Source organism: Ctenopharyngodon idella, chromosome 8 (genome assembly GCF_019924925.1).
Source record: "Ctenopharyngodon idella isolate HZGC_01 chromosome 8, HZGC01, whole genome shotgun sequence".
Lineage (NCBI taxonomy): Eukaryota > Metazoa > Chordata > Actinopteri > Cypriniformes > Xenocyprididae > Ctenopharyngodon > Ctenopharyngodon idella.
In genome coordinates this window covers 14,270,167-14,292,667 of record NC_067227.1, presented here as the reverse complement: position 1 = coordinate 14,292,667, position 22,501 = coordinate 14,270,167, and the positions used below count along the sequence as shown (strand labels likewise).

The window sequence follows — 22,501 nt, the reverse complement described above, 5'->3', positions numbered from 1 at the left end:
CACAATCTTTTTCCACACTCTTTCACAGCTCTGCCCATCTTTACTTCTGAGAGACTCTGCCTCTCTAAGACATCCCTTTATAGCTAATCATGTTACAGACCTGATATCAATTAACTTAATTAGTTGCTAGATGTTCTCTCAGCTGAATCTTTTCAAAATTCCTTGCTTTTTCAGGCATTTGTTGCCTCCGTGCCAACTTTTTTGAGACTGTAGCAAGCATCAAATTTGAAATGAGCTCATTTAGTGGATGAAAGTGTCAAATTTGTTCGTTTAAACATTTGTTATGTTATCTATGTTCTATTGTGAATAAAATATTGGCTCATGTGATTTGAAAGTCTTTTAGTTTTTGTTTTATTCAAATTTAAAAAACGTCCCAACATTTCCGGAATACGGGTTGTATAAAACTTGGTGACTTTTGTGGCACTTGCTATGTGAACACACAAAAAATTGTGGACATGATTCAAAAAGGCTAAATGATCTTGAACACTGTTTTTTTTTTTTTTTTTTTTAAGGCAGCGGCAATAGATGCTATTTTACACTAAGTACAAATAGCTGTAGATGCTTTTTACACAAAGTGAAAATAGCGATAGATTCTATTTACACCATGTAAAGTATCAGTTCTTTGCAATAAGAATAAATAGTATTTAGATGCTATCTATACTTTATATTGGCAGATACTATTTGCACCTCAGTATTTTTGTACATTAACAGGATGCAATAATATCATAGAGTGTAAATGATTATATTAGTAAAAATTATTAAATGGATGCTGCCTTATTGGGAGAATAAAAACCCTCCCTACACCTTCCCCTAACCATACCCAATAAACACTTTTACTATTATTAAACACTCATTCGCAGTTTATTTCCACTTTTAGAACATTATTTTCATTTTTATTGAAAATAAATGTGAGCTCGGCAAAAAGCGGATTCGAACCCGCGTCGATTGCGTTAAAAGCCAGGACTGCAAGCCTTACTCGCTACTGCTGCGCCACTAAAGACGTTGAATTCAGCATGTCTTTTTGTAGACTTGAGTGGCCCAACCAGACATTGGTGGTCGGAGCTGGTGTAAATAGCATTTGACAACAAGGGACGCTATTTTTTGGCAGAAACTGTTGTTCTTCATCTGAAGAAAGAAGAACCTTGAGAAATGAGAGTATCCTGTTTACAGAAAAGCTCTTAGAATAACTCACTGTCATTGGCTAAATGACACACAACTTCCCATCTTTCTTTAGAGTGAGACTATCATTAAAAGCATCAGTAACATAAACAGAAACACACTGGTCTTGGTTAAGAGTAGTGCATCTTTTATTCATTGGATCTATGTGAATCTGTATCTGTTCCAATCAAATAAACAAAGATTAAATAAATAAGAGCTTTTACCATTTAGATGTTGCTGAAAGTGAACTGAAAACAGACTTTTAATAAACTTTGAACCTTTAACTTCACCTTAGTTGTAGTATTTGTTCTTTTATAGGTGTGAAATAGTTACCCAACATCCCCAAAATAAAAGGGGATGTTGTGTAAGAGTAAAGTGACAATAACTGCCCCATATTCCTGATAATATAACTGTCATATAAGCAGCAGATGCTCAAAGTTGCCATCATGTACTGTACTTCATGAAATAATAAAATGTAACCTTTACAAAACAATATGTGGGCAAAAGCAACAAATTAAAGATAAACAAGCCTCTCATACAGTATATCTTAGTCTGTTTCAAATATATATATATATATATATATATATATATAGCAAAATCGAAATTAATATATATATATATATTTAAATAATAATAGCATTTGTAAACCACATTTTTAATAACCTGGACATTTATCCGTTTATGCCCAAACCCTGCATTCCATTAGACACCACCTGACAAATAAATACATTCCTGAAAATAAAACACATACTTCAATACTTCTAAAATGCCTATACTGTAAATATAACTTTTTTATATACCTCATTGCTGTGCAAGAATCAAATGTGACCAAACAAATCATCCTGGCCCCACTGATATGTGCAATACAGGTTTGAGTAGAACTTATAAACACTGGTACACTATCTAACTTCACGCATACAGTTGCTTTAGTTTGCTTACAGTCTTCTGTGGGACCTACTGGCTTACAAGGAAGAAAATGTACAACTTTTTCAGTCTCCATGCAAGAAAATCACAAATATCTCACATATTTGGACAGGCATGCTTCAGGTCGTTTTTCATCACATTTATTTTGTTCTTTTGGTGAGTATTACGTGTAGTCTCTGGTGTGCTTCAAATCATCATTGTTGCTAGACGCTCCTTTGGGTCCCTTGAAATCCATAGTTGCTTTACTCTCCTTCAAACTATGGTGTCTTGGAAGGTTGAGATTAAGTCTTGTAATGTCCCTCATTTATAAGGCAGAAGAAAGCAGTCCAGAGCTGTGATGGTTTTCATACGAGTTTTGGAGACTCCATTGGAATCCATCAACCAGTGATACAAAATGTGGCTTTGCTACTTCATTTGTTCATTCTGATCAGTAGTTTCCACCACATGGTTGCCAGTATTTAGCAACAGGAAGGATCCCAGCCGTCCAGGCTTTTCTTTTTAAAAGCAGTCCTGCTGTGAAGTACAAACTGTGATGCCATACTGTAGGCTATGTGTTGGTCTATATACGATTCTACGGAGTGCAGCAGGCATGGGAGTAGTGCTACAGGACAAGACGGAGAGTGACTGCTGTGCTAGTTTGGTATATAGACATGTGGTTTGGGACATTGAGGGCTGTTTTAGCTTTAGATTGCTCCACACCCGTCCTATATCACATTTTCAAAGAGCTGCATGGAGTTCATGATGTTTTCATCCTGGAAAGCAGAAAGAAACAGTTATGACAGTTATGTAATGGCATCAACCTCAACTCTTTTCCTGCCATTGATGGAATTTTCCGTCATTTATGAGACAACACTTCCCCACCATTGAAGGAATTGACTATATGCACAGAATGTTCTTAAGAACTTCCGCAATAATATAAACCATTTGGAAAACTTCCGGTGAAATGTCACTTGTTGGTGTGTTGGTATATTCAATGTCCTGAAGTAGCTTTAACAGCATCAATAGTGTAATACTTAGTTTATAATCAGAAAAAAAGTCACTTAAATAGTCAGTCCTAGCGTTAATTTAGTTATTCAAATTTAAGACGACATAAAAAAAGACGTGTCTCAGTGTTCCTCCTCGGCAAACTTTAATTTGACCATCAGTTTTCACACTTCTGTGAGATTTATTGTGCACTTTAGTTAGATTCAATGAATAAAATGTGAGTTTTCACAAGTGTGCCAAAATCACTGATCTTGAGCTGCAATGACTTGACAGCTTTTGTGATTATAAAGGGAGAGCGAGGTGCTCGCTTTCTGTGTAATTCATGCTCCTCTGCCGCCATCTGCTGGTTATAGTGGTAATTAACACCTTTTTTATTTTTAGATAAAAGTGTTTTCTATCAAATGTTGAATTTCCTACATCTTAAAATGTACAGTTTTACAAATGAGGACAATCTCAGAAGAATGAACAAATAATGTTTTTGGTCATCACATTAAAAGTAACATTTGAAGTGCTAGAAAAATGTTTCTTGTGCGTGTCTAATTACAGACACAGTGTTTCTTATTTAAACGTTCTCATTAGCGTTATCTTTATTGCAATCAATAAAACTGGTTTATTGGTAAATTAGGCAAGTGTGAAACTAGAATAAAACTTTTTGTTTTGTTTTTCAAAAGCAGAGGGTGTTCTTTCTTTTGATATATTGCATGTTCAGATATTCATACAACAAAATATTCTGGGGGCCATTAAAGTTTTGTAAAAATTATAAAAAAAAAAATGCTGAGGGTGGCTGGCAACTTTATATATATATATATATATATACGCTGGCAGGGAAAGAGTTAGAGAGACAGTTAACCTCTCTGCTGTTGTTATCAAATCTCATTTGTTATCATGTTCAATTCAAATATGGTATGATGTCAATGATGTCAAAGTCATTTTACAAACAACTCATAAATTTTCACATTAAATTGAATGTGTTAATTTATGTAGAATTGTTGTTTTACAAATGATTTTCATTACATATGATTTTAGGAACATCAACATTATAATTTACGAAATAAGCATTTTACAAGTACTTCATGTAATTACACACTGGTTTTAACTATTTACATAATTTTCTCGTCAAATTGAATGTGATAATTTAATAATTTTAATTTTCAAACAATCCATGTAAATTTTTAATTCATGTAAGTATGGTTTTACAACCATTTACATTTATGAGTAACTACTAACATCAACTTACTTTCTGACAGGTCTCAATAAACTCCTCAATAGTGACCACACCATCTCGATTTCTGTCCATTTTCTATAAGAAAGTTATAAAGTGTAGAAGATCTTAATGCTCTAGTAAGATTGAGTGTGTTGAGTGTCTACATATAAATGTGTTTGTTATTGGTACCTGGAAGAACTTTTCCACATGTTCAGATGGAGCTTCATCTCGCACACTGGGGTAGGTGTACCTGCCCATCATATCGTAGATTGACTTCATGATTAACAGCATCTCCTACATGCACACAAACACAAACATGCCGCTTATTACTCTTTGAGTCCGCTTGACAGAAGTATCAGTGATGGAACCTCTGGAGCATTAAAGCATGAAGGTTTTGTGAGCACCTCTTTAGTGATGTAACCATCCTTGTTGATGTCATAAAGGTTGAAAGCCCAGTTGAGCTTTTCAGTGACAGATCCTCTCAGCAACACGGACAGGCCGATCACAAAGTCCTGCCAATGAGAGCAGCAGAGTCAGGGCAAAGAGTGGACAATGAAAAAATAAAAATTGAGGGTAATAAAGAAACATTATAAGTAAAGAGATTCTCACCTCAAAACGAATAGAGCCATTTCTGTCAAGATCAAATGCATTAAACAGGAAATGGGCATATGTGGTGGCATCTGAGGGAATAATAAAAAATAGATCAGTAAGATAAACAGTATAAACTTCAAATTAGTCCCCAATCAGAATTCATTGAACACCAATATACAGATTTAGTGAAAATCATATGTATTTACCCCCTTGGGGAAAGAACTGAGAGTAGATGGTCTTGAAAGTTTCCTCATCAACCAAACCACTTGGGCACTCCTTAAATGGAAAGAAAGGCACATCTAATTAAACAGATAATTAAACAGATAATGGACTAATTCTCACTGTGTCACATCGGCAGCTCATGAAGGCTTTAAATAAGAGCATTGTGCTAATTTTCTGCCCTATATTGTACACATCTGCTTTTACAAACAGAAAGAACAACATTTTCATAACTCGATCGTGCTGCTTGTTGAGGATAGATGTGCTAATACTTTTTAAACAATCGGTTTAAGTTTTCACCTGTTGGACCATAAAATGGTTGAAAAAAAAATACACTTATATGTTAAAGGGAGGAACTCGAGTCATATCTAGGGACCAGGGGTCTCATTTATAACCGTTGCGTACGCACAAACTGACAGGCACTGAAAGAGGCGTACGCCAGTTCCTACACATAAGTTGTGATTTATAAAAACAAACTTGACGGGAAAATTTGCGCACCTCCACGCAAACTCTGACCCATGCGTACGAACATTTTGGAGACAGAGCAGTTTGGCGACACCGATGGTGAGCTGAGGGACTGACGGCAGATGAAGGAAAACGTCTCAGGTTACGCATGTAACCATGGTTCCCTGAGAGGGGAACGAGACGCTGCGTCGCCATGGCAACGCTTTGGGGATCCCCTTCAGCATAAGTGCTCCTGAAGACGTGTACAACTAGTCCAATCGTGATTGGTGCAACGTCATCCCGTGATGTATGCCGGCGGAACGCGGAAGCTATAAAAGAGCTGTCAAACACAGCTGTTTCAGCTACTGATCTGAAGCAAGCGGTTGACAGGCATGCAGGAAGTATGGCAAGGGGACGCAGCGTCTCGTTCCCCTCGAAAGGGAACGTCTCAGGTTACGCATGTAACCATGGTTCCCTGAGAGGGGAACAAGACGCTGCATCCCCTTGCCATACTTCCTGCATGCCTGTCAACCGCTTGCTTCAGAAGCGTTGCCATGGAGACGCGCTGCGAATACCCGCGTCGCCATACTGACGAAATGCCTGTCCTGATGTGAAGCAAAAATGGCACAAACTAGGACATAAGCAGTTGGGAACCGGGCGTGACCGGTAGATCCAAACTATAGAATCTAATAAAGGTGTGAGGGGAAGACCAACTCGCTGCATCACAAATATCTTGGAGGGAGCCCCCCGACCATAATGCATAGGACGATGTCATACTTCGAGTAGAATGGGCCTTAAGAGGCAGAGGTGAAGGCAACCCGCGCACCTCATATGCCTTGGATATGGCCTCTACAATCCACCTGCTGATGGTAGGTTTAGTAGCCGGGCAACCCTTCTTTGGGGGCCCGAAGCATACTAATAACTGATCTGATTTTCTCCAGTTAGAAGTCTTCCTGACATAGCACTGGAGGGCTCTGACTGGACAGAGCAATTGCAGCCTCTCGCGTTCAGCCGACGTTGGAGGAGGATGAAAGGCCTGGAGGATTGTGGACCTTGCCACATTGGTGGGTACCTTTGGTACATATCCCGGTCTAGGGTGCAGAAAGGCTTTGACTCCGCCAGGGGCAAAATCAAAACAAGATGGAGCCACAGAGAGAGCTTGTAAGTCCCCAACTCTTTTGAGGGACGTAATAGCCAACAAAAACACCAACTTAAGTGTGACAAATTTGTCAGATGCTGTGTCCAAAGGCTCAAAGGGTGCCAAAGATAACCCTTCTAAAACAACAGTCAGGTCCCAGGAGGGAATTCTGACTTGAGCCGTAGGCCTCATCCTCAAAGCTCCACGGAGGAAACGAGTTATTAGATGGTGTCTCCCTAGGGATGCACCATCTAAAGGTGTGTGGAAGGCAGATATAGCCGCCACATACACCTTCAGAGTAGATGGTGTAAGACCAGCCGAAAAGCGGTCCTGGAGGAATTCCAGCACTGAAGTGCGCATCCAGAGGGGCTGGATGAGCAAGGGAGAACCACAGAGGATAGTGCGAGTTCTCTTGGTTTGCGACGAGATCCACTTGCGCCCATCTAAACTTTCTCCAAATGAGCTGCACCGTCTCGGGGTGCAGTCTCCACTCCCCGGGCCTCAGCCCCTGCCTCGAGAGGACGTCTGCCCCCACATTCAGATGTCCCGGGATATACATTGCCCTCAGAGAGAGCAATTTTCCCTGAGACCAAAGGAGGATCTGATGCGCCAGCTTGCACAAGGGGTGCGACCTCAGACCCCCCTGGTGATTTATATAGGCAATCACTGCCGTATTGTCTGTTCTGACTAGGACATGGTTGCCTCTGAGGTCTGGGAGAAAATGCCGCAAGGCTAGCCAAACGGCTAACATCTCCTGGCAATTTATATGCCATGAAAGATGCTTTTCGCTCCACAGACCTTGGGTAGAGCGGCCTTCCATGACCACCCCCCACCCCGTGTTGGATGCGTCTGTCGAAATTATCTTGCAATGACAGTACGCCCCCAAAACAGGGCCCTGGGACAGGAACCAGTGTTTCTTCCATATGACCAAGGAACGAAGGCATCTGCGCGTAACCTTGATCATACGAAATGGGTTGCCCCTCGGGGAAAACCCTCTGGTCCTGAGCCACCACTGTAGGGGTCTCATGTACAGCAGGCCAAAAGGTATCATGTTGGATGCTGCTGCCATGAGCCCTAACAGTCTCTGAAACTGTTTTACAGTGATGAGTTGGCCAAGCTTGATTCTGGACACCATTGCCAGAACCGACTCGATACGTGCGGGAGACAACCGTGCCCGCATTGTAACCGAGTCCCATATTACTCCTAGATCCCCCGTCCTCTGGACGGGAGTTAGCATGCTCTTCTTCGCATTCAGTCTCAGCCCCAGGTGTTTCATGTGGTCGAGCACAACATCTCGATGTTGTGCCACCAATTCTTGAGACTGAGCTAACACAAGCCAGTCGTCTATATAGTTGAGTACTCGAATTCCCTGAAGTCTGAGGGGTGCTAGAGCAGCATCCATGCACTTCGTGAACGTGCGAGGAGAAAGAGCTAGGCCAAACGGAAGGACCCGATATTGGTACGCTATGCTCCCGAAAGCGAACCTCAGGAACTTCCTGTGTTCCGGAAGGATGGAAATGTGGAAATACGCATCCTTTGAGTCTATCATGAGAAACCAGTCCTCGGACCTGATTTGACTCATGATGAGAGGCAACGCCAGCATCTTGAACCGAAATCTCCTCAGAGAGCGGTTGAGCTGACGCAGATCTATAATAGGACGTAATCCTCCATCTTTCTTCGGAACTATAAAATACCGGCTGTAGAACCCGGTGTTTCTCTCTGGGGGGGGAACGATATCTATGGCCCCCTTTGCCAGTAGAGACTGAACCTCCTCCTCCATCACTTGTGTCAGCACGGGGCTCACTACCGTGTTCAAAACTCCGTTGAACCTGGGTGGGCGAGACCCAAACTGAAGTCTGTAGCCCTTGCGAATGGTGCGAGTGACCCAGCTTGACACATTGGCTAAATTTTCCCATGCTGGAAGGAAATTCACTAAGGGTACCAGCCTCTCGGGGCTGGCCCCAGCCATACTTGATGGAGCAGGTTGGGTGCCCTGAAGCGCGTCTGCGGCAGGGTTCAACTGTTTTAAATTTTCTACAGGCCTCTCTATTGAGAGCGAACCCCTCAACGTCACAAGATTGTGCGAACACTGAGTTATGGGTTCGTTGGAAATCGCTGTGCCCCGAAGCGCTGAGGGCGGCGGGGTTAACAAATCGATTTCCTAAGGGCTCCACGGGGGAGCAGCTGTAATAAGCTCCCGCCCTGGAGGGGGAGCCCTCAGAGGCCTGACAAAATCGTCAGGACCTCTTTCCTGAAGCCCGTCTAGAGAGAATGACGTTCCTCAGATCCGTCTTCTCTCTTTGGGGCTTTGGTTGAGAGTGTTGCTTCTGCGCCTTAGGTTTTGCAGGGGGCGCTCGAGAGGCTACAATCTCCTTCTGTGCCTGCCGGTATGAGGAGCTCGGCGTATATGGGGGGGGCTGCTCTTCGGCTGCAGCCCTCTGGGATTTGGATTTTAGCGGGATGAACCTCTGAAATGCTGCCGCCTGTTTTTTTGACTCCTGAAATCTCTTGACGACCATAGAAACGGTGTCGCCGAAGAGACCAGATGGCGACAGCGGGGCATCAAGGAGGAAAGTTCTATCCCTCTCCTTAATGTCCGAGAGGTTCAGCCAGAGGTGCCTCTCCGTTGCCACTGAAGCTGCCATGGAGCGGCTGATGGCACGAGCCGTCTCCTTTGTGGCACGGAGAGATAAATCAGTGGCCCGGTTTCCTCCACCCTGGGCATCGTCCCATAACCGTTCTGTTTGAGCCCCACCAGAGATGAATAAAGATGGACGGTGGGGCTCAAAAGCCTCGATGAATATGGCTTATTCCAGGATCTCGCCACCTCGGTGTGGAGATCCTGGAAGAACGGCAAACCCCGACGTGGAGGTTGTTGTGCTGACTGGAGGAAACGTTCATCAAGCTTGCTTTTACTACGCTCCTACGGCCAATCGATGTTTAATTTCGCCACGGCCCGAGAAACAACCTCCACAAGCTCCTCATACTGTGGTGATTGGGCTGGCGAGTCATCCAAATCACTCATGTCACAATCAATACTGAGAACATCCACTTCCTCAGAAGCAGATGGACTCAGCATGAAAGGCTCGCACGGGGCGGAAGAAGCCGCGGAGTGGGCTTCCGGATCCCGGTGTTGAGCACTGGGCCTAGCGGTTGAGGGTTAAGAAAGGGCCGCAGCCGTCTCAACCCCCGCCGCCAGGTCCATCTGCGAACCCCATGACTGCAGACGGAGAGCTGCCTCAGCAGCCGTGGGAGCTGAGTCACGAGGAACGCCAAACTGGCCACTGTCAGAAAATAAGGCCAGTCGGGAGCGGAGCGTTTTAACAGGGAATGCTTCACACGCTGGGCAGTCAGCCTTCTCAAAGGCTGATCGTGCATGCTCCGCTCCCATGCAGTAAACACAAAACTCATGTGCATCTCCCTGCGTTATAAAGCGCTGGCAGGGAGGAATGCACGGTCTAAAGTTTTGGTTACCGCTTTCACTCGCCATTCTAAGTAATATATAGACTACGGGACAAACAACACCAAATATGACGGACAGAGACACAGAACGCTTGCTGAAGATCAGAAAGCTGAAACAGCTGTGTTTGACAGCTCTTTTACAGCTTCCGCGTTCCGCTGGCATACGTCACGGGATGACGTTGCACCAATCACGATTGGACTAGTTGTACACGTCTTCAGGAGCGCTTACGCTGAAGGGGAGCAGCGCGAGTTCCCTCGAAAGGGAACCACTTTAAATCCTCATTATTAGTCCTAATCAAAAATACAGTGCATGTTCACAATAACAGTTTAAATAAATAAAAGAATGATTTAAACTTGCGTGGAAACTCACGTTTTAATTTTGATATACACATTTACATTAATATTACACTTTCACTAATGGCAATAAGCACTGAATTACATTACGCAGAAGTTAAACAAAACTGATATGAATTTAGATAGTAGATGTGCTTCATTCGATCACGTTTCCTGTGAGACGCTGTTTTAATGACAGCGAGGAGCACTAGGAGCACAATAATTCCTCTTCAAACTAGATGTTAAGACAAAATATTTTAGCGAGAACGATGATCAGTGATGCACACTTAATTTCGATATTATGGAAGACACTGCTGGATTCGGTGGTCGAACGGTCCGTTGTCCAGTGATAATAGCTTACGGTACAACCGCAGCTGCACGGAGGTGTTCATGTCATGTGAAGGCATCTTCAAACAATTACCGCTGGTAAAAATGGTAAGATTTGCACGTTTCCTTTTTAAAATACTTTGTCAGTGACACGCCGAGTCAGACAATTGTATTTACACTGCAATAAGTAGGCCGCCGCCTATCTGTTTCCACTAAAATAGCCTATAAACATCCTAAAAGATATGTTCACCTTATCAGTAAAACTGCATAAATTTGATTAGAATTGTCTAAAACAATTACAATTCTAAAAACTCTATTCTAAAACCTTTACCTGAAGTATTTTATACAATTTTGTTTTTATGGATATTTTGATATGTATTTATTCTAAACATAAAACATAAAGAGGATACTGGATGATTTTTATCAATGTAGTGTATTGTTTTCCGATGTCTTGTACCTTTGACGGTGTTAACCATGGTGTTAAGTGGATGGGAACATGCATGGAAATTATATGCAGATGAGGTTATGCATAGTAAAACTAGGCGTTGTAAGCTCCATATATGGTGATTTCGGGGAGGAGACAGGGTGGAGATGCACGTACGCACAATCTTCCGCTGACTGGGATTTATAAAGGGATTTGTGCGCAGATTCTGGCGTACGAATGGTTTTATAAATCTGATATTTTTTGTGCGTACGCAGAATCTAGCTTTTGCGCGTACGTACACTTTTAGGATGAAATCTACGCAACGTTTTATAAATGAGGCCCCAGAATATTATAGAGACTTGGATGTAGACTCTTTTGACTTGATTGACACCTAGCAAGCGACTATCCAGAACACTCTGGAAACAACCTAGCAACAAACCAACAACCACTCAGAATATTCTAGAAAACATTTATCAAAGCACTGGCAAAACCCCAGAATTTGCAAGGAGCAATAGGCGAATAACACTGAAGTAGTAGCACCTAACCCTGATTGTAAGCCTAAACTTGACATAAACTGTAAACTTGTCCCTCAAATCTGATTGGTTGATTCGAATGTTGTTCCAGGATCAACAAAGATCCAGGATCTTGTTGTACTTGGTAAAATAACAATCACCTCGCAACCACATAGTAACACACTAACAATGATCCAACACAAACACCCTAGCACTGTGGTGTAGTTGAATGTGAAAAATCTGGATTTTTTGCAGTTCTGTTTGGAGTTAGTCATGCAAAAACAAAATCCTTTATCTTTAAACTTAGTGCTTAGTTAATATTTAGTTCTCAGCACATCTCTTTTTCATATCATCAATTTCTTCCCAACTAACAAGGAATGTTAACAAAACTTTAGCTAATGTTCTGGCAAGGTTCTCTCAAAGTTATGAGCAAACATTCTTCCAGTAACATTAATAGAACATTTGTTCAGAGTTGTCTGATATCTTTAATAATGTTCTCAAAACATTAGCACAAAACATTATTCATGGATATAAACATTTTAGTTGGACACTCATCTAATGTTTTTTTTTTTTAATGTTAGCACTGTTTTATGATTAAAATTGCAAAATGGCCATAGACAATGACTAAATATTCAACAAAATGTTACATTTTCTAATACATTTATTAGGGGTGTGACGAGATCTTGTGCCACAAGATCTCGCAAGATTAAAATGTGACAAGATTTCATCGAGCTGAAAAGCTGTCTCGCGATATTACCATTAGGAAGTGTGATGGTGAAATTAGGATAGAATATGCCACTGCTACCTTAACATTAAGCCTCCACTGTAATTTTCCTTTTTATAGAAATAAAAAACATTTAATTCAGTTGGATAACAGGTCACTTCAATTTCACCCAGCTCATCAAGCTGCAGAGTCGTACATAGTGCAGCAGGAATCAGAGTTCACTGATCACGTGAAGAGAGTAAGGCGAGATGACTGACAAGACCATGCCGGAGGATTCGTTCCACAACAGTCTAAGTGTCTGACAAATGTCTCATCTTGTAGAATGCGTGCTCAGCACCGCCGCTCCCTATTCACAGAGTACGCACGATCGCAAAAGCTAAAGTAAAATGCGAGCGCGCATTCAAACGCGATTTCAATAACCTGCATTTTGAAAGCGGCTCCCTGATGTCTCCCAATATGAAAGCTATAGGCTGGGCTGTGTAGTTGTAACCATCTCTTAGCTCTGTATCATGCTTGAAGAAAAATTTGGTCTCTATTTGCACTTTGAATATTAATAGAGTACTTTGATTATGGTTGCACTTATTGTTTGCACTAGCCTAGGACTAAGAGAAACTGTTATTCATTTTTATTTATACCGTTTTTATTTCTATGATCACTTTGTGGAAAGGAGTTCAGTTAGGAGGTCAAAAGTTGTAGAAGCTCATAAATCATGTATAGTTCTAACTTCTAAGATCTGAAGAGACTCATACAGGAGAGAAGCCAGTCAGTTGAGTTTGTGGCAAAACCTTTTACAGTGCTTGAGTATTGTTGTCTTTTACTGCATATGATAATTCATACTCAGAAAGTAGAACTGAAAAGACATTTATTACAAGATGATTAGTTAAAACATTTCAAATGCACAAGTAGACTATTTTTCTAGACATGTATTTCGTCATTGAGGATTTCTTAAAAACACTGTGTAAAAATCTCGTCTCGTCTCATTCTCGTGAACTCAATCATGTGTCTCATCTCATCTCATGAGCTAACTGTCTAGTCACACCCCTAACATTAATTTCATGCACGTATTGCTTCTGACAGCGCTTTACAAGGTTGCAGCACCATCTGCGGGACACCCTTCGCGTGTTAGCCAGAGTTCAAAGCGTCAAACGCAAGTAAAATTTGACGTTGAAATGGTGTTACTCGCCAGTTGCCCGGTAACATTTGTTTATGAATTTTAACAATGCATGGTTGTGAGAATGTGATATGGCTTAGTGCAATCATCAAATCGCAAAGGTTGTGATGTAATAATATAAATATATAGTCTGTAATTGTTCTGTAAAATAAAATAAAAAATAAAACAACTTTAACCTCAACTTTAACCCTTATTTCAACCCCTCTCTTTCACAGACACTTACATTTTTGAAGCCCCTATAAAGGGACTGCAGCTCCTTCTTGGTGAATTTGGTCTGAGCCTGCAGCTGCTCCAGACCCTCAGGCTGATGTCTCACCGTGGACAGCTCTAGGTCACTGTCACTGCTGTCTATGGGAGAGAAAGAGCAAAAAAAGAGAGAGGAAGAAGGGGAAAGCAGAGACAAAAAGAGGGAAGGGGGTGAGTGTATGGGATGCGGGACGGGATGAGGTGAGAGAGCATTTTAAAGAGGGAGACAGTGGTTGCAAGGAGAGAGAGAAGAGGAAGGGGAGTGAAAGCAAAAGAGTTAGCATAAAAGTCAAAGACAAGGCAGGAAGAGGAAAGAGATGGAGGTTTGATAGACAGGGTGGCACTTTCTTTTTCAATGTGATTGACTGCTGATGTAAATGACTTCAGTTTTAGAGTTCCAATACTATTACACTAAAGCAATTATAATTGGTGGGTTTAACTATTTGTTTCTTCTCAGCTCTGGTAGTGTTTGGATACGAGTTCCAGCAGCATAGTCATCAATCACATAATGAAGAAAGAACCAAAGAAAAGAAGATTGATAACTAAAATAATAGACCGATGCTTACACTCACCGTCTTAACAAAAACAGACAAAAAGTGAGATAGGGAAGTAAAAGAAGGACAGAAAGGGTCAGAGAGAGAGAGAGAGAGAGAGAGAGAGAAAAGAGAACAGCTGTCAAGTCAAAAACAGCACAAAAATTAGAACAATAATAAAAAAAAAGATAATCAGTGTTATTGTTAACTCAAACCAAAACTACTAAAATAGTTTGTTAATTTAAATAAACCTGAAATTTAATAAAATATAAATATTAAATGAAAAACTTAAACTTAAAAATGCTAAAAAAAGTTGAAGTACTAAAATTGAAATAAAAATTAATTAAAGCTAAACATAAATACTTAAAAAAATGACAAAAGTACATAACAAAACTACTAAAACTTCAACTAAAATTAAAATGAACACTAAAAATATAAAAATAGCTCATTCAAAATATTAATAAAACTACAATAGTATTTAAATAAATATCACTGCAAATAATTGTGTGAAGCATTAGGGAACAAAAGATATTAATATTAATTAAATTGCACCAAAATATTAGCTTTCTTGTTTTAAGCTTCAATCTAACAAATAATAATAATAATAATAATAATAAAATTGTTATGGGGTAAGAAAAATCTAAAAACTAAATTCAAGATAAATTCTCCAAAGTTTGGCTCTAAAATAATTTTGTTTTAAGTTTAGATATTTCGATAAAATGCCACAGATGCTGTCAACAGAGACTGTATTTAACCCAGAATATTTCTTTAAAGTCATATAAATATATGACTTGTACTGTATACATCTATAAACAATATCAAAAGGCTCTATTTTCAACCAACCCCTGGAATGATGTTTGCCAGTGACTCTCTCTCTCACCTGTCTCAGTTATGTCTATGAGTCCGAGCAGATGCATGAGTTTGAGAAACATGAAGACCAGACAGACGATGCCCACGGTCTGTAACCCCTCTGTCTCCCACCTCACACTCATCCTGACACTCTGTCCCTCAACACTCTTTCACTGCACGTCTTCCAACACTTGTTCTTCCTGGTTAGTCCTGTTTTAGACTGTTAATTCCACAAGCTTCATGAATAAATCAAGTATCCTGTAAAGCCGTTAGCATATTTGATTGTACAAAGGCGGGCAGATGTCCTGTTTCGATAAACATTTAGTCCACTTTTCCAAAAAGTCAATAAAACCTGGATGAAACAAAAAGTGTCTTATGTTGATGTCATCTTGTCTTAGCCTTGTGTCTAAAATGACTCTGAAGTCCATATATATGCTGGTAACTCTCCTCTCTCATTATTTCTTTGCCTCTATTCTTCTCACGTCTATTTAAAAGTTCACTCTGACACAATTTTCAGAGGGAATTGAGAAAACTCCCACTCAGGAGACAAGTTTGTCCCAATTAGATTTAGACACAACCCTAACATGAATCTTGAACTCTGACATGATGATCAAAATGATACTTTAAACGAGACAACACAGCAGAGCATTACATTTTGTGGTACATAAATCTTTCAAATGCATGTTCCCTGACAAAAGTAAAATGATTTTAAGCTTTTGCAATGCTTTTAGTCTGGAATGGAATTTAATATTATGCCCTTTTACAAAGTCTTGGTTTTGATTTGGGGTCTACTAGAATAGTATACTCTGCTTTCATGCTTGAATGTTCAAAAACAACATTATTTTAAAGGTCACCTATTATGCTAAATCCAGTTTTACAAGGTGTTTGGATATAAATGTGTGTTAGCAGTGTGTGAACACAACCACCCCACAATGATAAAAATCCACCCACTCCTTTTTTTAAAATCCCCATTAAACCAAAGCAGTCTCATTAGACAAGCCGTTTTGATCCTCTGAGTAATGTGACGTCACATTACTCATGCTCCGCCCACTGCCGCTGATTGACAGTCCTGTATTACCATGGTTTCCGCCCTGAGCGAGTTGTACGCTGTCCGCCATTTTCTCCACGCTCGAGCAGCTGTAGCGACAATTAATATTTGGCAGAGAATCCGATTGATGCAGGAACTGTGATCATAGAGAGGGGGCGGGGCACAGCAGCTCATTTGCATTTAAAGGCACATGGACGAAAACAGCCTGTTCTTGACTGTAGTCAGAAAAGGGTATTTACAACATGGATTTATAAATGATCTGTGAGGTATTTTAAGCTGAAACTTCACAGACACATTCTGGCAACACCTAAGACTTAAATTATATCTTAAAAAATATCTATCTGTAATGCTCTGGGATGTTTTTAGTACCTTCATGGATCTTGAGAGAGGAAGTACCATTGCTGTGAATGCCGGCCTCGCTGAGCCATCGGATTTAATCAAAATATCTTAATTTGTGTTCCGAAGATGAATGAAGGTCTTACGGGTGTGGAACGACATGAAGGTGAGTAATAAATGACATTATTTTCATTTTTGGGTGAACTAACCCTTTAAATAGATCATGATCTTGGGCACAGTAAGCAAGCTAACATTCTGTACATTCCATATCTTTCATTCCATTTGAATCTGTATTTTAGTGTGTCAATAATCAGCGCCATTTTTGAGGAGTGCGCATGTGCAAAAATGCATAAGGGAACCCCAGAGAATGGCGTATGAGGGAACCTGCGATTAATTAAATTAACATCAAATAAAGCAAAATGTCAGGAAACCAAAACAGTGAAGTAGTCTTCAGTTCATTACAGCAACAGAAAAATTATGTTACGTGGAGAAAGCTGCTGACTGAATGAACCGCATATATATGGGAATAAATTGTATGCCAAATGTTAATGTAATTAAAAATGAACGGCTTTCTGTTGTTTATAAATTAACTACAATATTATTAAATACATTCATTGAAATCTTGACTCAATTAATTAGCAGAAGTTATTACTCCATCACCTGCAAGTCATGCCATTAATGACAATCCTATATTGTTGAACTAATGTGGTTCAAACAACAGAGACTGGTTTCGGGAAACAGTCGTTACTAGTTAGTTTCTACAACAATACATCATAGTATGTTGGTTAAGCAGTGAGTTATGTCACTGTACGGGAAACACACCCCTGTTTAGTTCCTGTCTCTATGAAGCCCATCCTTCCGAAAAGCACAATGTCCTCTGATTGGTGGGCTGGATCAGTGTTGTGACTGTTTTGAGCGTGTTTTGGAAATGTTACGCCCCTTAACACAAGTTTCAACACACTACTGATGCAACTCAACCAGGCCTCATCCCTTTATTTTGCATATTCCTTGGGCGGGAATTATTTAAATGAGGACTATTGTGACATGTATGTTCCCGAAAACTCAAGACTACAGTCGAATGCAAACAGTGCTTCCTGATATAGAGATTAACTTCCTTTGGAATGAACTTTGTGCTTTGTACCTTTGCAGACCTTTTTCATGCTCAAACAGCAATATTACACACTAAAGAAAGTTGAATATATATATATATATATATATATATATATATAAAAGAAGCATAATAGGTCCTCTCTAATATTTAAAGTTGTTGGAACAGATACACACTCACAAGGTGCCCTAAATCCTGCTTCCCTTGCCTTGTGAACCAGTTTCCCACGACTAATTGTTCTCTCTGTATTTCAGCCTTTGTGATATGACAGTGATCTACAGAGACTGTTCTTCATTTATCCTCCTACTGGCAGCCTTATTCACTGCTCACTTGCCAAGTGTGATCTTTTAGATTTTGTTATGCACAACAAATTTATGACAGCAAAAACCAGTACCTTTAGCAGTGAAGAAAATGTCAATTTTACAGAGGGAATTGAAACTTTTCAAAAACTGACATTTTCTTTAAAGGTTCAGCTTCTAAAGTTTTCAGTTTTGTAATTTCATTAACAGTATAAATGTATTTTAGAGGTCAAAGGTCAATGAATCTTTACCATTAGAGTGCAACTCTAATGTTCAACCATTGAACTTAGCCCTTCAAGTAATGTCATCAGTTGTGATATAGGGGTCTTTCTAAACAGAAGGGCTTACAACAGTGTGCATAAAAAATTAAGGGTGCCCTAGAATTGAAAATTGAATTTACCTTGGCATAGTTGAATAATAAGAGTTCTGTACATGGAAATGACATACCATGAGCCTCAAACACCACTGTTTCCTCCTTCATATGTAAATCTTGTGCGTGAAAAACAGGCGAATCTCAACATAACACCGACTGTGACGCAATAGTTGGGGTCATTAATATGTACGCCCCAAACTTTTGCATATACCAGCCCATGTTCAAGACAGTATTAATGTCGTGGAGCTGCACAGCCAAATCATCAGAAGTTCTGCTGGTATTGTGAAGCATGCAAGCAATGACAATAGCGAAAATGGCAGATGGATCGATAATAACTGTTCATGATCCATGATATCATGATATATTTAGTGATATTTGTAAATTGTCTTTCTAAATGTTTTGTTAGCATATCGCTAATGTACTGTTAAATGTGGATGAAGAAATTGTTTCCTACTGTATTCACGGATACCAGAGCCATGTTGTTATTTTCATTTTTAACCTGAAAACGCTTGTAGTCTGTATAATTCATAAACGCATCTGCATTCTTATTGAGTCTCTCCAACTGTGTGTAGCTTTAACCCCGTTAGCCGTGCAGCACTATCAAACTCATTCAGAATCAAAAGTTAGCAAACAACCACAAAATACATGCCATACTTTACGTGATCTGATATGCTGCATCACCAACAGTTTGTAATGATCCATTTTGAGAGTTATATTGTGAACTTCAGTATTGTTTATGCAATGTTTAATGGAGTCGCGAGCTTGGGGTCGGGGAGCACGAGCATTTAAAGGTGTTCACACCCCAAATCAGAGCATTTTTAATTCCACCCCAAAATAGGCAGTTAAAACATGGTATAATAACAAATCTATGGGGTATTTTGAGCTGAAACTTTCAAGTCTCTCCAGCTGTGTAGCTTTAGCCCCATTAGCCGTGCAGCACTATCAAACTCTAAGCTGACTTTGAGCTGAAACTTCACAGACACATTCTGGGGACACCTTAGACTTATATTACATCTTGTAAAATGTCAATTATGGGGCACCTTTAAAATAAAATCTAATTAAATAATTAAAATTCATTAATTCAAATTAATTTCATTTTAAAATAATGCTATATTTTATAAATTTAATTTAGATGTCTACTTTATGAGTGCTGCTTTTTTTTTTTTTTTAACCGTGATACATTTTTTTTTCAAGATTCTTTGATCAATAGCCAAAAAACTAACAAGAACAGGATTTTAATAGAAATCTTTTGTAACATTATAAATATATTTACTGTCACATTTGATTAATTTCTGCTGCATAAATGGATTTTTTAAGACTCTTAATCTTACTAACCCCAAACTTTTGAATGGTAGTATATATTTTCATTGTATTCTGCTTATGCTTGAAGTGAAAGAGTGCAACAATTTGTGATCCCTATACCCTAAATCTTATTGGCCATCAATAAAGAAATGCTTTTTAATCAGTCAAATCTTGACCCCTTGGTTTGAACTCACAGCTTGCCTGAACTCAAAACTCCTTGCCTGAGTTTGAGATCATGTAAGGAAACATCGCCCTCTGGTGGCGATGACTAGACTATTTGCATTATATACTATGAACAGAACAGAGACAAAGAAGGTGAATAAATAAGAGTTGACAGATCAAATTCCTCTCATGCAACAGAGCCGGCACATATTGATCATTACACACACTTCCCTTCACAAGTAATACTTCAAAGTCTCTCATTACGTATAAGATTCACACAACCAGAAACCCAATCAGAAACCCAAAATAACATCACCCTCCTGAAACACGGCACTCAGGAATAGTCAGAGATGTAGTAAGTGATGCCACTGAGCTAAAAATAGTCCCATGCTGATCCATTGGGTGGTCCGGCTTAAGGGCCAATAATGGATGAAGATTTATGTATAGATTACATGAGGCACTCAGACCCTTCCAGCTGATGAAGTGTTTATTTGCATAACTATATGTAAAAACAGGTGAAATGTTGTGTCACTGGACGAATATATGACCTTTCTAGTGCCTATGCTGTATATTCCTGCAGAAAAACTGCATAAACCAGCCTAAACTGGGTTGTTGGTCTCAGCTGGTTTAATCTGGTCTACCCTGATTTCCCAGCCTGACAGCTGACCGGTTGCCAAAACACCTTGAAAATAAGCAAACCAGTCCAGCCTGATATGGTCTGGAGTAAAGCTAAGACCAGCAAACCAGCTTAAGCCACTGAAAGTGATCTACATAATTATTTAAATTTTATATTTAAAAAAAGGAAAGAAAAAGAAGGGGAAAAAAAGAATGAATCTAGAATAAGATTTAGATTGTTGGCTGTCAATAACAGTGCCCAAATACTTCTGTTCCCGAAAGTCAAACAGAAGAGACACAAATGTCAAGACCATTTAAGGACATCGATCAAAAATAAACAACTGTACCAACAGATTAACCAGCCAATAATATGAATGTTAAAACATGACACCCAGATACTAAATATTTCACATAGTACTAGGCCAATCTTCACATTACACTTTATGTTTTGATAGTTTGAAGTAATTCAAGATAACAAAGATGCGACACGACACAGGGCACGTCCACCAAACAACAGAAGAAATGTGGAGAAGAGTGAAGAAAATAAAAATAATCTCAAGCTTTCTGACTGAGAGGAAATGCATCTATATGAAGGCGCTGACTCTGATATATACTTTTAGAAGTGATTGAGCGGATATGATCTTGTGATGAAGCGAGGGGTGAGAGGGAAATGGACAATGCCCTTCAGGACCAGAGACCAACGGACCCATTTTTAGGTAGCCGTAAAGAAAGCCTGTTCGATACAGCATACATAATGAATGAAGGGTAATGTTAGACTGGGTTTTGATTCAAAGAGAGAAAGAGAAAGAGAGAGAGAGAGAGTGTGTGTGTGTGTGTGTGTGTTCAGGTGTACCCTACGTTATGGGGACAAAATATCCCCACAAAGATGGCAATATCCAAAATCCTTGTCATTGTGAGGACATTTTTTGGTCCCCAAGAGGAAAACAGCTTTTTCTTATTTGACTGGGCACCATTTCACCATTTTAATCACCATTTGGCCATCATTATTTTAAACGGTCCTGCAGTGTGACATTAAAGTGTGAAATTAGTTCACCCAAAAATGAAAATTCTGTCATTACTCCCCTCATGTCATTCTACACCCGTAAGACCTTCATTCATCTTCAGAACACAAATTAAGATATTTTTGATAAAATCCAATGGCTCAATTAACACTTAATTAAGACAATTAACACTTTCAGATGACCAGAAAGCTACTAAAGACGTATTTAAATCAGTTCATGTGACTACAGTGGTTTAACCTTAATGTTATGAAGCAACGAGAATACTTTTTGTGTGCCAGAAAAACAAATAACGACTTTATTTAACAATATCTAGTGATGGGAGATTTCAAAACACTGCTTCATGAAGCTTCGAAGCCGATACCGATACCGATACCGATGCCTATACATTTATTAATTTCTCTCTCTCTCTTTTTTTTTTTTTTTGGGGTGATGTTGCAGTTTTCCAAGCACAACACAGTGAGACTAATGAATGTTATTACTCTAATGAAAAAAGTAATAATTTTTATGTGCTTGTCACAAACTTAAAGAACAAAAATTTCACAGTGTCCAGTAACCTTCAAAGGGCATAATTACCAATATATATAATTGTTGTTATATAAAAAGAAATTTACAAACAAATTACAAACAATACAACAAATACTATAGAGATAAAAATTAAATAAACTTGTTTTTCAGATACAGTAGGTTTATTTACCATGTATACATTTATTTAACATATTTTGTTGTTTTATTAACATTAATGACAATATAGGCTACGGTCCCTTTAAGACCGAATCCATGGATACTGACACATATCCTGTTTTCACCCAAATGTTTACGTCCACTTAAGCCATAACCGACTGTGTTTACGTGAGATACTCCACACGATGGACATTTTGACAACTATGTGTGCATTTGACCATTCAGGCGCAAGGAGAACTGATCGCGCGCAAGAAAGAGAGAGCGTGCGCGCGAGAGGGAGCGCTTCTGGTCTGTGTCATTCAGCGCGATTCC

General features: G+C 39.5%; 1 protein-coding gene across 3 annotated transcripts in view; it reads right to left on the bottom strand.

Annotated features, from left to right (window-relative positions):
- Positions 1-1,285: 1,285 nt before the first annotated feature.
- The window catches only part of kcnip3a (Kv channel interacting protein 3a, calsenilin), a 72,792-nt gene continuing 51,576 nt past the window's right edge, over positions 1,286-22,501 (bottom strand). For 2 of the 3 annotated variants that reach the window (XM_051902075.1, XM_051902077.1), the window contains 7 exons: positions 13,839-13,963; positions 5,068-5,137; positions 4,880-4,950; positions 4,675-4,782; positions 4,460-4,564; positions 4,304-4,366; positions 1,286-2,834 (listed from right to left, as the gene is read on the bottom strand). In XM_051902075.1, coding sequence (XP_051758035.1) covers positions 2,787-2,834; positions 4,304-4,366; positions 4,460-4,564; positions 4,675-4,782; positions 4,880-4,950; positions 5,068-5,137; positions 13,839-13,963 — 590 coding nt within the window. In that variant the 3' untranslated portion in view covers positions 1,286-2,786. Of the gene's footprint in view, positions 2,835-4,303; positions 4,367-4,459; positions 4,565-4,674; positions 4,783-4,879; positions 4,951-5,067; positions 5,138-13,838; positions 13,964-15,274; positions 16,630-22,501 lie in introns of those variants that run through there. The other variant, XM_051902076.1, reaches the window with a different exon arrangement.